The 15,962-nt window shown below is 39.3% G+C and overlaps 2 protein-coding genes across 3 annotated transcripts in view; one reads left to right on the top strand and one right to left on the bottom strand.

The window, feature by feature from the left end:
• LOC110491548 (angiotensin-converting enzyme) overlaps nucleotides 1-2,970 on the top strand; it is a 35,805-nt gene extending 32,835 nt beyond the window's left edge. For both annotated transcript variants that reach the window (XM_021565081.2, XM_036946428.1), the window contains one exon: nucleotides 2,007-2,970. In XM_021565081.2, coding sequence (XP_021420756.2) covers nucleotides 2,007-2,227 — 221 coding nt within the window. In that variant the 3' untranslated portion in view covers nucleotides 2,228-2,970. The remainder of the gene's footprint in view (nucleotides 1-2,006) is intronic.
• Nucleotides 2,971-8,698: 5,728 nt separating this feature from the next.
• Nucleotides 8,699-15,962, bottom strand: part of itga3b (integrin, alpha 3b) — a 56,823-nt gene continuing 49,559 nt past the window's right edge. The window contains exons 21-26 of the mRNA XM_036946427.1: nucleotides 11,463-11,579; nucleotides 11,177-11,290; nucleotides 10,973-11,071; nucleotides 10,716-10,841; nucleotides 10,146-10,309; nucleotides 8,699-9,674 (exon numbers count right to left, since the gene is read on the bottom strand). Coding sequence (XP_036802322.1) covers nucleotides 10,199-10,309; nucleotides 10,716-10,841; nucleotides 10,973-11,071; nucleotides 11,177-11,290; nucleotides 11,463-11,579 — 567 coding nt within the window. The 3' untranslated portion in view covers nucleotides 8,699-9,674; nucleotides 10,146-10,198. The remainder of the gene's footprint in view (nucleotides 9,675-10,145; nucleotides 10,310-10,715; nucleotides 10,842-10,972; nucleotides 11,072-11,176; nucleotides 11,291-11,462; nucleotides 11,580-15,962) is intronic.

The raw sequence follows: 15,962 nt of genomic DNA, 5'->3' as shown, positions 1-15,962 counted from the left end.
CCCATGTTTTATGAGCTGAAATAAAACATCCCAGAAATGTTCCATGTGTACAAAAAGCTTATTTCTCAAATTTTGTGCACAAATTTGTTTACATCCCTGTTAGTGAGCATTTGTCCTTTGTCAAGATAATCCATACACTTGACAGGTGTGACATATCAAGAAGCTTAAGGCCAATAAAAGGCCACTCTAAAATGTGCAGTTTTGTTACACAACACAATGCCACAGATGTCTCAAGTTGAGGGAGAGTGCAATTTGCATGCTGACTGCAGGAATATCCACCATAGCTGTTGCCAGAGAACTGAATGTTCATTTCTCTACCATAAGCCGCCTCCAATGTCCAACCGGCCTCACAACTGCCGACCACATGTATGGCGTCATGTGGGCAAGCGGTTTGTTGATGTCAACGTTGTGAGTAGAGTCGCCCATGGTGGAGTTGGGGTTATGGTAAAGGCAGGCATAAGCTACGAACAAAGACCATAATTGCATTTTGTTGGTGGCAGTTTGAATGCACAGAGATACCGTGACGAGATCCTGAGGCCCATTGTTATGCCATTCATCCGCCACTATCACCTCATTTCAGCATGATAATGCCCGGCCCCATGTCGCAAGGCTCTGTACACAATTCTTGGAAGCTGAAAATGTCCCAGTTCTTCCATAGCCTGCATACTCACCAGACATGTCACCCATCGAGCATGTTTGGGATGCTCTGTATTGAAGTGTACGACAGCGAATGGTGGTCACACCAGATACTGACTGGTTTTCTGATCGACGCCCCTACCTTTTTTTAAGGTATCTGTGACCAACAGATGCATATCTGTATTCCCAGACATGTGAAATCCATAGATTACTATCAAATGTATTTATTTGAATTGACTGATTTCCTTATGAACTGCAACTCAGTAAAATCTTTGTAATGATTGCATTTTGCATTTTTATATTTTTGTTCAGTGTAGTTTTCAAGAATTTTCAATCAGTAAGGCTGGTCTGAATGCTCTTTTTTTTATACTTTATCCCATTAAGTACAACGTCATTCACATTGTTTCCTATTCTACGGGCATAGTGGGAATGTATACAAAGGTATCATCAGCATAGGTCTTGTTTCATGTTCTCTTTTCTACTTTGCCATGTGTGGAATGTCATTACCCCATTTACCTTGTTAGACTATGAGCACGGCACAATAAATAATGCATATTCCTTAAGCTTGTTGTTTAACCTATGGGTACACACTTGCAATCATCCCCTTCCTCTCTCTCAACCAATGGGCATACATCTTGGGATGTATTTATATGTCAAAGTAACACGCAAGTGAAAGAACTTGTGTACCAACTAAAGTTAACAACAACCCTCCACCAGCTATAATAAAGGTAGACTCAGCGAAACGACGTTGCCAAGAGCAGCACCGCAGATATTGAGATGAGCGAGATACAAGACTTACACACAGGAGTTGTGCATGTGCAAGAGTTCGCTTCATGCTGTTCACAGCGTGGTAGCCAGGGCAGCAAACAGCAGAGAAATTGAGCCTCACGCTTCAACGGTCTTAGTAGTTGCGGAAAAATGTACCCACTATGCTGTTTTCGTTCCGCATCTATGTCATATCGTTTTCTACCTTTTTTAAATGAAAGATTAGCCCTTTTTTATGTTATTTAGTATTTATTCATCTCAGCGCGATGTTCTGTCATTCTTGTGGTAATTTTCATGTGACGCAAAACTCGTCATAACTGCCATATCGCTGCCTGCTTGAATAACGAATAGCTCAGATACACATGAAAACATTAAATGACCCTGGAAATCAATAGAATATCACTCAGATGCACAAATACGATATAACATTCAAAATGGGTGAATCTTTCCTTTTAAGGCCCGTCATTGGAACGCCTCATCAGTAAACAATTTTAATAAAATGTCATATTGCATTCCGTCTCTTGTTCGTTCATTTAAGCCTAGTACTAGATTGAAACAGGATAAGAGTGTCTTCTGATTCGCATCACTCACCTCTGTGTTTCCAGGTGACGGCTCAGAAACATCTCCCCCAGCCCCAATCCCAGTTCTAGATAATGGTAAAGTTAACTTTCTGGGCATGAGTCTGGATGGTGCAGCGGCTGCAGCAGGCCAGTGGGTCCTACTGGTCCTGGGCCTGGTGTTCCTAGTGGCCACCATCCTCCTGGGCTACAAGTACAAGAAATCAAAACGAAGAAATCTGTCCTCATCTGAGCTGGAGCTGAAGTAAGGCTGCACGTACTGCACTATTGGGAAAATACATTCCCCGGTAACAGCAGTGTCATCATCAGTGTTTGTTTGTACCATGCATCCTGATTGGTTTAGTTTATTTTGGTCTGCTTCTCCCATATGTTGGATGTCTTGTATATTTATTGTATAAATTTGGAATCAAAATCATTTTTACTATGCAAAGAACAAAGAATCTAACAGTTATGTAATTTATTTTGTAATATTTGTAATAACACTGAACAAATGTTTCAACTGGTCGTTTGTAAAGTCATTAATTGTGTATGCATTGTTTTTGGAAATATTGGATTTTTTTTCATTCAATACTTTGCCTTTCGGGAATAAAGAGAGGAATGTCCATTTGCTCTCTATTCATTGGTCAATGAGGTTCTGTGTGATAAGATGGATAAAACAATTAATAGCAATGTGTTTAATCGAGCAGGTAATAAGTTGTATATTTAATCAAATAATGGGTATTAATAACGGGTAAAAACGGTTTAATTACAATACATTGACACAGCATGGTATAAAATAACACTACAGTGCAGTGGCGACCCGTCTTTCAGGCAGAGCCCCACCTGTTTTGAGTCCCACATTTTAAGCAAAAAAAATATATATTTTTATATATATTTTTTGGGGTACTTGCCTGTTTTGCATGTTATTTTGGCATTAATACGTATCACATATCAGTTTCCAAACACTGTAAAAAATATATCATTGTGTTAATAAAGCTGCATGCAAACATGGTCTCTTTTTTTTGTTTTCTTGAGTAAAGCAGCTCCAAAATGCAGGTGTTTCAGCCTAGCTCAGTGCTTTCTGTGGTGGTGGTGGGGCAAGCCAGCAGAAAATATGGAGCGCTGCGCCGTGAATGGCTAAGTGTTCTGTCACTCATGGGGACACTACGTCACCTCCAAGTCTAAAGGTAGAGCAAGAAAAATCAAGCTCCTTGGGTGCTGCCATAGAGTTACATTAGGAGTGCCCATCAAAGAAGGCTCAAGGTCATTGGCCACAGATAAAATTATGTCAAATCATGTTATATGTACAGTAGTTTTGATTGGACTGATCATGTCAACATCAGACTTTCAAAATCTTAGCTAGCTGTCATCCTTGTGAATCAAGTAGACAATCTAACTGGCGAATCCTTTTTAATCCTTGTCATATGAAGAGAAATAATGAGAAATTATAGATAAAATGTATCGGTGCTCATCGGCCATTAGACATAAACATCCAACAAGAAGGAAATCGGAAATTCAACAATGAGCGGTTTGGAAAGAATCAGTCGGTAACTGCAAGCATTGCATAGCAATCACTAGCCTGCTATTCAGTGGAGTGGCTGTGTGGTCCCAAGTCTCTTTTCCAAGTTAAAAATGATAAACATTCAACATTGGCTGTGCTGTCAATGAAGCATGATTTGTGCCGCGCTCAAAACAACTGCAAAATCGGAACTGCAAAATCAGACTTTTAGTGAGTTCAAGACACCTGGGGAACTCAGGAAAAATTAGCTACGACTGGGAAAATAAGTTTTGAACTTTCATCCAACTCGTAATTGTAAATTTGGAACTCTGGCCTCTTACTAGAGCTACGACCTGAAGATCACTGACGTCATCATGATTCTACTTTAATTTTTATTTTTCCAGTTGTCTTGAAAGAACCATAAAGAAAAGAAGAAGAACTACTTCGCCACCTTCCTGTTCAAGTGAGCACAGCACAACAAGGTGAGTCCAAAAATGTATTGTATGCTGCTGCATAAATTATGTAACATGCCAGGGAGATATGGATACTGTAACTAAGAAAGTAATAAGTGTATGTTATGCAGTAAGCTGTTAGTAGCCCATGTGCCTCACCCTAATAATTTGGTATATTTTCACCTCTTAATTTCGCCTACTGTTCTGACTTGGTGGTGCACATGTAGCCTTTAACCTGTTTTTGAGAAATGTAATTATCGACTATTGTAAGCGCTTTCATCGTCTGCTTATATGTCCCCTTTATTTATCCTACGGTTCTGACTTAGTGTACAGGGAGAACACTGTAAGAATAGCCCATGTTCTAAATTCTGTCGCTGTACATTTCAAAAGTGCTGAACAAATAGTTATATTGACAACTGACGTCCTAGCTCACTCATTAATGTCTTAATCTAAATTATGGATTGCCTCATCCGCTTGTCGTCCCCTCATGCCATAGTTTGTACATCTCAATTGTCAGTAGAAACCACATTTTTTAACAAGTCAGCCATATCAGCTATGTTTTTTTTTAAATAGGCAGTAAATGAGGCTCCGTTGATAGCCAGGTGTAGCAGTGGTAAGGCGTTGGGACTGCTGTTGGGACAGCTTTATGTAGGCCCTAGCAGTTCGCCACTGTCGCTATACAGGGCTTGTAAGTAAGCATTTCACGGTAAGGTCTACACTTGTTGTATTCGGCGCATGTGACAAATAAAGTTTGATTTGTGTGCTTAATGAGTCTGCCAGATCAGAGGCAATAGGGATGACCAGGGATGTTCTGTTGGTAAGTGCGGGAATTGGACCATTTTCCTGTGCTGCTAAGCATTCAAAATGTAACGAGTACTTTTGGGTGTCAGGGAAAATGTATGGAGTAAAAAGTACAATATTTTCTTTAGGAATGTAGAGAAGTAAAAGTCGTCAAAATAATATAAGTAGTAAAGTAAAGTAAGGATACCCCAAAAATGTACTTAAGTAGTACTTTAAAATATTTTTACTTAAGTACTTTACACCACTGCCCATAAGGTCTGCTCAAAAGTCAGTGATGGGAAAAGTACCCAAATGTCATACGAGTAAAAGTCACCCAGTAAAATACTACTTGAGTAAAAGTCTAAAAGTATTTTAAACATATTTAAGTATCAAAAGTAAATGTAATTGCTAAAATATACTTTAGTATCAACAGTAAATGTATCAAATATTTAAAAATTCCTTATATTAAGCAAACCAGACGGCAGTTTTCTTGTTTTTTTTTTAATTTACTGATAGCCAGGGGGACACTCAAACACTCAGACATCATTTACAAATGAAGCATTTTTGTTTAGTGAGTCCGCCAGATCAGAGGCAGTAAAGATCACCAGGGATGTTCTCTTGATAAGTGAGTGAATTGGACCATATTCCTGTCCTGCTAAGCATTCAAAATGTAACGAGTACTTTTGGATGTCAGGGAAAATGTATGGGAAAAAAGTACATTATTTTCATTAGGAATGTAGTGAAGTAAAAGTAAAAGTTGTAAAAAAAATATATAAACAGTAAAGTACAGATACCCCCCAAAAAATACTTAAGTAGTATTTTTAATTAAGTACTTTCCACCACTGTCAAAAGTAATGCACTACGTGGGGAATAGGGTGCCATTTGGTGTGCTGACAGACAGTTGTGTAACCACTCCAGTAGCTGTCTACTCTCTGTATACTGAGAAATGTTCTGTGGGCATTAGTTATGCAGGTTGACCACAACAAGAAATGCTCTGTGGGCATTAGTTATGCAGGTTGACCACAACAAGAAATGCTCTGTGGGCATTAGTTATGCCGGTTGACCACAACAAGAAATGCTCTGTGGGCATTAGTTATGCCGGTTGACCACAACAAGAAATGCTCTGTGGGCATTAGTTATGCCGGTTGACCACAACAAGAAATGCTCTGTGGGCATTAGTTATGCAGGTTGACCACAACAAGAAATGCTCTGTGGGCATTAGTTATGCCGGTTGACCACAACAAGAAATGCTCTGTGGGCATTAGTTATGCCGGTTGACCACAACAAGAAATGCTCTGTGGGCATTAGTTATGCAGGTTGACCACAACAAGAAATGCTCTGTGGGCATTAGTTATGCCGGTTGACCACAACAAGAAATGCTCTGGTGGGCATTAGTTATGCAGGTTGACCTCAACAAGAAATGCTCTGCCGCACACCAAACATTCCACATAACTTCACAATATGAAGCACAGTAATGAACGATGGAAGAAACTACGCAAGTAAAATGTTACAATGTAAATGATTCAGGAGAAATGCAGTCATTCAAACAGTCAGTCATTCCATTTGAGCAGTCACAGGGTAATTTACAACGAGAATATGAATACATCAAATCCCGTTGTTCATGCTCACAATCTACAGTACACTGTGTGGTACAGCGTTTACCGTGAATGCAGTCTCCGCTAACGCGGGAGAATTGCCTTTAAATTCAAATCACGCTGTAACGCTGAATTTCCACAATACGGATTGAATATGGCCCTAAGTGTAGTGTCTGTAGCCCGCTGACATTGCTGTCATGTACAGTAATCAGGCCAAAGACCTATACATTAAGTTCAGTGTTACGACTCCCTCTATATGATTACATCAAGAACAACCGCACCGGCACTCTACTGTCGTAAAATCGCACAGTTCAGTGAAATAAATCCTAATTTAGGGAAGTGTTCATCTCTCGTCAGACACTCACAGTTCAAGTGCACTACAACCATCCCATCCCACCACCGATTATTGGCTTGTTTCAAAGATGGAACATAAAAACAAGCTACCACTAGGCTATTCTATGTCTTGCTGGAGTGCTTAAGGGCCATTGTGAGAAGCAGATATGCAGAGGATGGATAGGGCCAGTAGGGTCACATTCAGTATGTACTGCCATTTCATACCGCAGGTAAATGTCTTGTCCTGGAGGCAGCTACAAAGTCGAAATTTGCTATATTGTAAAAAATAATGAAAACAAAAATGAGCTTTTTGTTTAAATTCCGATTTGATGACTTTGTGGCTGTGCCAGCTAAAATCAAATCAAATCAAATGTTATTTGTCACATACAGATGGTTAGCAGATGTTAATGCGAGTGTAGCGAAATGCGTGTAACCGAGGCGGCCATCTCTGTCGGCGCCGGAAGTCATTAGCTGGTGTCCACTCTGCAGAGCAGCCTCCAGAATAAGATTCATGACGAAAAACACTATTCTGCTTTCATACAAATTGTTTTTCTTGTTTCCCTTCTGTAATGTGCTTTCTGTCCATCCAAGATCTACTGGAAACAACAGTGACTTTAAACTCTAACTTTAAACCCTGAAAATATGCTCTGTCTAAAGCTGTGCAGATACAAGTTTCCTGTTTGCAATGCACCAACATACTGCTTGATCTTGCACTGGAGTGTACTGCATGCAATCCACAGACATACAGTGCCTTCAGAAAGTATTCACACCCCTTGACTTTTTCCACATTTTGTTATGTTACAGCTTGAATTTAAAATGGAATAAATTTTGATTTTGTGTCACTGTCCTAAAAGTGGAATTATGTTTTAAGACATGAAAAGCTGACATTTCTTGAGTCGTCAAGTATCCAACCCCTTTGTTATGGCACTCTAAATAAGTTGAGAAGTAAACATTTGCTTAACAAGTCATATAATAAGTTGCATGGACTCACTCCGTGTGCAATAATAGTGTTTAACGTGAATTTTTTTGAATGACTACCTCATCTCTGTACCCCACACATACAATTATCTGTAAGGTCCATCAGTCAATCAATGAATTTCAAACACAGATTCAACCACAAAGATCAGGGAGGTTTTCCAATGCCTAGCAAAGGGCACCTATTAGTAGATGGGTAAACATTTAAAGAAGCAGACATTGAATATCCCTTTGAGCATGGTGAAGTTATTAATTACACATTGGATGGTGTACCATATCCAGTCACTACAAAGACATAACTCAGTTTGCCCGGAGAGGAAGAAAACTGCTCAGAGATATCACCTTGAGGCCAATCGTGTCTTTAAAACAGAGTTAAATGGCAGTGATAGAAAATTGAGGATGGATCAACAACATTGTGGTTACTCCGCAATACTAACCTAAATGACAGAGTGAAAAGAAGGCTGTACAGAATAAAACAAATATTCTAAAAATGCATTGTGCTTGGAATAGGGCACTAAAGTAAAACTGCGGAAAAATTGTCAAAGAAATTAAATGTATGTCCCGAATACGAAACGTTATGTTTCGGGTAAACGAAAACACATCAATGAGTACCACATATTTTTTTCAAGCATGGTGGTTGCTGCATCATGTTATGGGTATGCTTGTCATCGGCAAGGACTAGGGAGTTTTTTTTAGGATAAAAAGAAACGGAATAGAGCTAAGCACATGACCTAAGACACAATACACTGGAGTTGCTTACCAAGACGACATTGAATGTTCCTGAGTGGCCTAGTTAGTTTAGACTTAAATCGGCTTGAAAATCTATGGCAAGACTAGAAAATGGCTGTCCAGCAGTGATCAACAACCAACTTGACAGAGATTGAAGAATAAAAAAAATAATTATGTGCAAATGTTGTATAATCCAGGTGTGCAAAGCTCTTAGAGACTTACCCAGAAAAACGTACAGCTGTAATCACTGCCAAAGGTGATTCTAACATGTATTGACCCAGGGGTGGGAATACTTATGTAAATGAGATATTTCTGTATTTAATTTTCAATATATTAGCAAACATTTCTAAAAAGATGTTTCCCCTTTGTCATAATGGGGTTTTGTGAGTAGATGCGTGAGACTTTTTATTTATTTAATCCATTTTTGATTTCAAGCATTGTAACACAACAACATGTGGAATAAGTCAAGGGGTATTGCATACTTCCTGAAGGCACTGTAGAGTGTCATCACTGAATCGATCTCTTTTAAGGCACTGTCATTGTTCTGTCATAACAAAGTCATCCTGATGATTAATAAAGCTCTGCACAGTTCAAAATAATCTCCCAAACTACGGTTGTAGTGACGTCATCGCTAAACCACTGACATTCTAAAACAAAGAGATATGAAAGGAACGGTACATTCACTAAGAATTTTTACAGACTCTTTACAGACTCGTTCACCTGATTATTTTTTTAAACAGTGACGACAAAAAAAACTACTTTGCTCAGGAACTTGCAGATAGATCGTATGGAAGAAAAATATACATGCAAAGATTTGTAGTTTTTTTTCAGTACTTAAATATGCAGTGGTAGGAAAATAAATCAAATTTACAACCAAACTGGGATTTTTAAACACTCTTTCAATGTACAACACTGCTTTCATCAAAATACTTTAAACATTGCAATTTCTAAAACAGAATATTTGGCATATTGCACAAAAAAAAACAAAAAAATATTTTGATGAAATCTACAGAGGAGAGAAAGGTTCCAGAATCAATGTGGTCAGTGATCAGTATTCACAATTGGTCTGTGTGCTGTGCCCTCCAAGTTGTGTGACATCCCAAAAACCCTTGTGTCCTTCCGTCACAATGCCCCTGAACTTTGGCAGAGGTCAAGAGTTCAGAGTTCAGGGTCATAGGTCAGGGTTTCAGTAGTAGTAACGTTGCATCTCTGTCCAGTTGGTGATCCAGTACTTCTTGTCTGGATCCTCTGGCTGGAAGCCCATGTTAAACTGGTAGCGTTCCTCCTTGCGGATTTTCACTCCATGGTACTTTGGCATAATCCGGTAGTAGATGGCCCGCTTGAAGAAGCCAAGCTGTTGAGAAGACAGACAAGTAGACAACACAGCATTAGGGAAAGCCATATTCAAATAGTGTTGTACCGTTGATTTTTTTTTAAATGTAAGAATTGGAATATCTGGAGGCTAAACTCAGGAATTAGACAAAGTTAGACAATTTCTGTTAGAAATGTATTTTCCCATAGAGTAAAAAAAGTGATTGAAGAGGAAAGAGAGTAGTCATTCATCAGGAGAGTGAGAGATGCTGCAGAATAGATACTTAGTAAATATGGTAGAAAAGACAAGTAGAAAATATTAGGTACAGCCTGAAAAAGAAGGGAGACACAAACGCTAGTTAGAATTGACAATGAAGAAGAGTTAGTATGGAATAAATCCAAATTCCCCTTCGACACATTACTAGCCAACAACCAAATTCATCCCACAATCTACAAGGCGTTACATCTAGTGTGCTATACGCTGCCTGCGGCGGAGGCCGGAGGACTGCATTACCCAGGCGCCCTAGTGGAGTGTAGCATGGCCCCTCATTGGGGGCCTCTCCTGTCTCAGTAGTCCTCAGTCAGCCTCTCCGTCTCTGAGGGCTGGCTCTTCATCTCAGCCTTCTGGCCTTTGGCCTCGTACATCTCCCTCCTGCTGGCCCTCCTGAAGAAGCCACACTGGGGGACCACGCGGTACAGTTAGACTGGAGCTACATGGAGAAGCTAACGACTACAGTAGCTAGCGGTAGCGAGCTAGTGCTATCGGGTTTAATGGGGCAGCACTTATACATACTGTAGGCTAGTCACTAGCAGTAGCATGCTAAAACTAGCGCAGTTGAGTTTAATGGAGTATTACTGATAGGTACAGTATAACATACCTGATACAAACACAGTCAATATAAAAAGGCAGTCACAAATGTAGGCAACATAGAATAATGTATTTTACTGGTGCATTGGAGTAAATGGGATACTATTGCAAGCAAGCAGTGTACAACAGACATGTCATAACAGGTTTACATTCAAACATGATACCCACAAAAAGTATAGTTATAGTTATCAATCAGAAAGTCATTAGGGTTCTCACCTTCCATAGTATGATGCTGATGACTCCTAACAGCAGGATTCCTGCTACCACGGCAACGATGATGATCCACAGGGGAACCTCGTAAGGTGTTTCCACCCCAAGGACTGGGTCAATGTCCACTATGAACTGGAGGATGGAAAAGAAAGAAAGAGAGAGAGAAAGAAAGAGAGGAATATCATAATCAATATACATATCATCCATACCATACTAAGAATACCATTTGTCTACGTCATCATCATCATCGTTATGACACTAACCTCTCTGGTCTCATTTTCCATCTTGATGGTGGGGTTGTCCGTCACAAGTTTCAGTGTGGCCTGACCTCTAACCTTAATCCTCAAAGCATTTTTATAGTCCTGCCAAACACACACAACCCAAAAAGGTATGGTCATGACCCTATTCAGATTTGGCAATTTGACCCTTTTGGTCAAAGAGTCTTGCTGTATCATCTGACCTCTCACCTCTAGCATAGTGCTGTTCCACACCCGTGACCTCACAATGATCTTGGCAGAGGTAGACATGTTGATCAAGGGACAGGTGAATGTCACACAGCGGGCTGTCCACTTTGAACAATCCTTCACAACAAAAACATGCCCAGAATTAGGACCGGACACTAGACACTAGGCTCATCAATGGTGCTTCTAGAGCCCTTAAATTACAGTAAGTGTCTGGATGAGCTTTTATGATCACAGCATCAGAATTGGTAGATCATGGACATAATTAAATTGTCTAATGGCCTGTCCTCACCAGTAGGTAGGTCTCTTTACGAGGAGTCAGCACGGTAAGGACAGCCTGTGGCTCGATGATGCGAGGGTGTTCGCCCTCCACCGCTCGCTTGGGACGTTTGCTCCTGTTCTTGGACAACTGGGCAGAGAGAGACAGACAGGAGAGGAGGAGAGGAGGAGAAAGAGAGAAAAGGTAGAAGAGGGGGAGGCGACAGACAAAGAGGCACATTACAACAGTAATTACTGGAATGGAAATAAAGACAACTCCTGCTAACTTCTCAAAATATCATTGACCTTTTCAGTCTATCTTTGTGCAGACATAGGGCTCTATTCAATCTGTATTGCTGAAGCGTTACAGATTCCAAGACAGAAATGTATAGGTCATTTCCGATTGAGCAGACATACGCAGCGTTTACCGTGAATGCAGTCTCCGCTAAAGCGGGAACATTGCCTTTAAATGTCAATCATGGTGTAAAGCTGAACGTCCGCGGTGCGGATGGGCTGGATTCAATCAGATCTGCTTTGCCCGACATCTGCTTAGCGATTGTTTTGGTGGTGTCGGAGGTCAAATCCAAAAGCGTCTCCTGGCATTATACCGAAAGCAGACATTGGCTGCTTCAGAGTCGAACCCGACGCAGCCTTGTTTAGAAGTAGGAACACCGGAATGTGAGATGTAATCTACACCTCCATTAGGATGATAGAAACGCTCATCATTTTGTTTATGACAACTTTAACCTCATTATTTCCTTATAGCCTACACTTTCTTGTTCTGAACTTTTAACGCAAGTGGGACGGGTGTGGCTTCGTGACAATGATCAAGACCCAGCTAACAATTTTAGGGAGTGAGAACATGTTTGTTACGTTACCCGTAATGTTCTCTTGATGTTTGAGTGTCCAGTTCTGTTAGTTAGGGGGAACATCCCATTTATGTCAGACCTTCTGTGAACCTTTTTTACCATGGTTTTTTGTGTGTGTGTGTTAAAGTTAGGAGAACATTCCCTTAATGTCACACAGAACTTATCTAGAACGTGATTACAAAGTTCTCAGAGTACACAAGACCAATGTTCTAGACACGTTGCATGGGAACGTTGCAAGAGCATTTATTTGCTTCAAGTTGTCAGGACGTGGTCCCAAAGACATATACTCACCCTCAAAAAAAAGTCATTAAACATCACACCTTGCTACTGTTAAAACAGAGCCAATCACAGTTATTTTTGTCTGTTGGCAAGGTTAGGCACACACACACACACACACACACACACACACACACACACACACACACACACACACACACACACACACACACACACACACAATTATTCAACATGTCCTCACCTGGGATTTGTACTCACAACCTCTTGGTTCACGTCTTCCTGTTACGCCACCATGTGTTTCAGTAATCAATTCATTTGACTGTTCTCTTATCGTTGATTTGATTGACTTACTTCAACAATTTCAGCATTTTCTGCTTCGTTGTCTAATGTTGGTGAGGCATATTAACCTGTTTTAACGCCTGTGATCAATAAACTTTTTTCTTCAGTGTACTTTTAACAGAGCTGAGATTTACGTCAAAGTACATTCGCCCTTTTGCTTACGGAGGTGGGTTTTGGGTTTCTTCTGGACAGGCCCTAACTATCCTGGCCATATAAGCACATGCTCTAGAGATATCCCTTATTGGGACAGTGACTTGGTTGTTCGTCATTGATGGTGGCCTGGATTCTAGACCCGCTAGTGGTGTCAGACAACTCTAACTTCCTGAGCAATAGATGTTCACGTATTCATTTGGCAACAGTTACAACACAGATATCTGATCTAATTTAAAAGAGTTTCTCATTGAAAGATGGGAACTGGTAGAACTCTAGACCGTATTTGTTAAATCCACACAACATATATACTGTGTAGAACAACATACGTCTCTGATAAAGACTCCCATCACTGGATTTCGATCTGCAACACCCCTAATTGGTTGCTGTAAGGTGGCTCAGGCGGTAGTGTTGCTTCTGATAGAAACATACCTAGAACATGGTTGCCATGTCGTCAGAAATGTGTATATTTACAGTACAGTAGCATGTCTGCCAGTTGTAGCAAAAACAATACACAACACAGAGTTCCATCTCCAAGTTTTAATGTGGAAAAAAAATGGACAAATTGCAACAGAATCGCTTGAGACCAATGTTTGGGGTAACATATTACTTACAGTTGTATTACTTTTATTTGTAGGAGTGATATAACGAGTTCATGTCTTCAAATACTGTATTGTTATTACAGTTATCTTTTCAAGTAAACATATCTCTACCGGCGTGTTATATATATTTTTAAAGCTTTGTCTCATACTAACAGAATTCATGTTGTAGGCTAACACGTTTCCAATAGGCTACCGTAAAGCTGAAAATCAAAGAAAGATGGCAGCTGTGTTCTTACCCCGCTTAGCCTTTTCCTTGTTGAAATGCTCCCATTATTTTGAGTTAATCAAGGTGAAAGAGAACAACGTTTAAGTCAAATGCAAACTCTGTGACCTCCCAAGTGGTGCAGTGGTCTAAGGCAGTGGTCTAAGGCAGTGGTCTAAGGCACTGCATTGCAGTGCTAGCTGCTCTGTTGTATCGGTTATTGTGCACTTGTTTTTATGGGTCTCGTCCCCTGTATTATTTTGAGGTTTACACCTCACTCTTGTGTTTTTGTTACATCCCTGTGTTATATAAATACATGTTTGTTTTTGTTACATCCCTGTGTTATATAAATACATGTTTGTTTTTGTTACATCCCTGTGTTATATAAATACATGTTTGTTTTTGTTACATCACTGTGTTATATAAATACATGTTTGTTTTGGTTACATCCCTGTGTTATATAAATACATGTTTGTTTTGGTTACATCCCTGTGTTATATAAATACATGTTTGTTTTTGTTACATCACTGTGTTATATAAATACATGTTTGTTTTTGTTACATCACTGTGTTATATAAATACATGTTTGTTTTGGTTACATCCCTGTGTTATATAAATACATGTTTGTTTTTGTTACATCACTGTGTTATATAAATACATGTTTGTTTTTGTTACATCACTGTGTTATATAAATACATGTTTGTTTTTGTTACATCACTGTGTTATATAAATACATGTTTGTTTTGGTTACATCCCTGTGTTATATAAATACATGTTTGTTTTGGTTACATCCCTGTGTTATATAAATACATGTTTGTTTTTGTTACATCACTGTGTTATATAAATACATGTTTGTTTTTGTTACATCACTGTGTTATATAAATACATGTTTGTTTTTGTTACATCACTGTGTTATATAAATACATGTTTGTTTTTGTTACATCACTGTGTTATATAAATACATGTTTGTTTTTGTTACATCACTGTGTTATATAAATACATGTTTGTTTTTGTTACATCACTGTGTTATATAAATACATGTTTGTTTTTGTTACATCACTGTGTTATATAAATACATGTTTGTTTTTGTTACATCACTGTGTTATATAAATACATGTTTGTTTTTGTTACATCACTGTGTTATATAAATACATGTTTGTTTTTGTTACATCACTGTGTTATATAAATACATGTTTGTTTTGGTTACATCCCTGTGTTATATAAATACATGTTTGTTTTTGTTACATCCTTGTGTTATATACACACACACACGCGTGTTTGTTGTTGGGCTTTGTCCCCGTCATTTTCATGACGTACTTTATTTTGGGTTAGAGAAATAAATAAAAACTATTACGTATTCCTGTGCCTGTCTCCCATCATTATACAGCGTGACAATATCTATAGGGAATGTGCTTATTGGGCCAGTATAGTTAGGCCCTGACCAGAAGAAACCATAGCCCCTCCTCCCTAGGCAATTGTGATCTGATTGGCTCAACAACAGTAACAAGATGTGATGTGTAATGACATTTTGGGGGGAAACATGAATGTTCTTGCAACGCTCCCATGAAACATGTCTAGAACATTACTATCTTGTATTCTGGGAACATGGCAACCATGTTCTGTGTATGTTTGGTGGGACGTTGATTGAATATTCTCCTAACCCACCGAAAACTGGACACACAATTAAACTTGTCTATAACATGAATAACTTATGTTCTGTGAACATGGTAACCACATTCTGGGTAACTTCCATGTGACATTAAGGCAATGGTCTCTTGGAGACATTCCATGCACATCATGGAAAGGTTCTCATGAAAACGTTAGTTCATGACCTAATGAGACTATTATGGGAACGTTCTCTAAAGTTGTAGAAACCTTTGTTGTTAGCTGGGGAGCAGCTGCTCACCGATTTGACAGCTCCAACATAGTTACACCTCCGTCACCGCCAAAATATCAGCTATGCGGGTGTCGGCTATCACTGGTTAACGGTTGAACTGATTGAATCTAGGCCATAATGAATATTTAGCCTCTTTTAGACTTGGGTGTTTTGTTCCAAACAGTACTCTCTATTGCAAATATTTCTGATTAACTGTGGGTGTAAACAGAGATTGAGGAGTCCTACGTTAATCATATTT

This window comes from Oncorhynchus mykiss, chromosome 16, assembly GCF_013265735.2.
Source record: "Oncorhynchus mykiss isolate Arlee chromosome 16, USDA_OmykA_1.1, whole genome shotgun sequence".
Lineage (NCBI taxonomy): Eukaryota > Metazoa > Chordata > Actinopteri > Salmoniformes > Salmonidae > Oncorhynchus > Oncorhynchus mykiss.
This window is presented reverse-complemented; position numbering and strand designations above follow the sequence as displayed.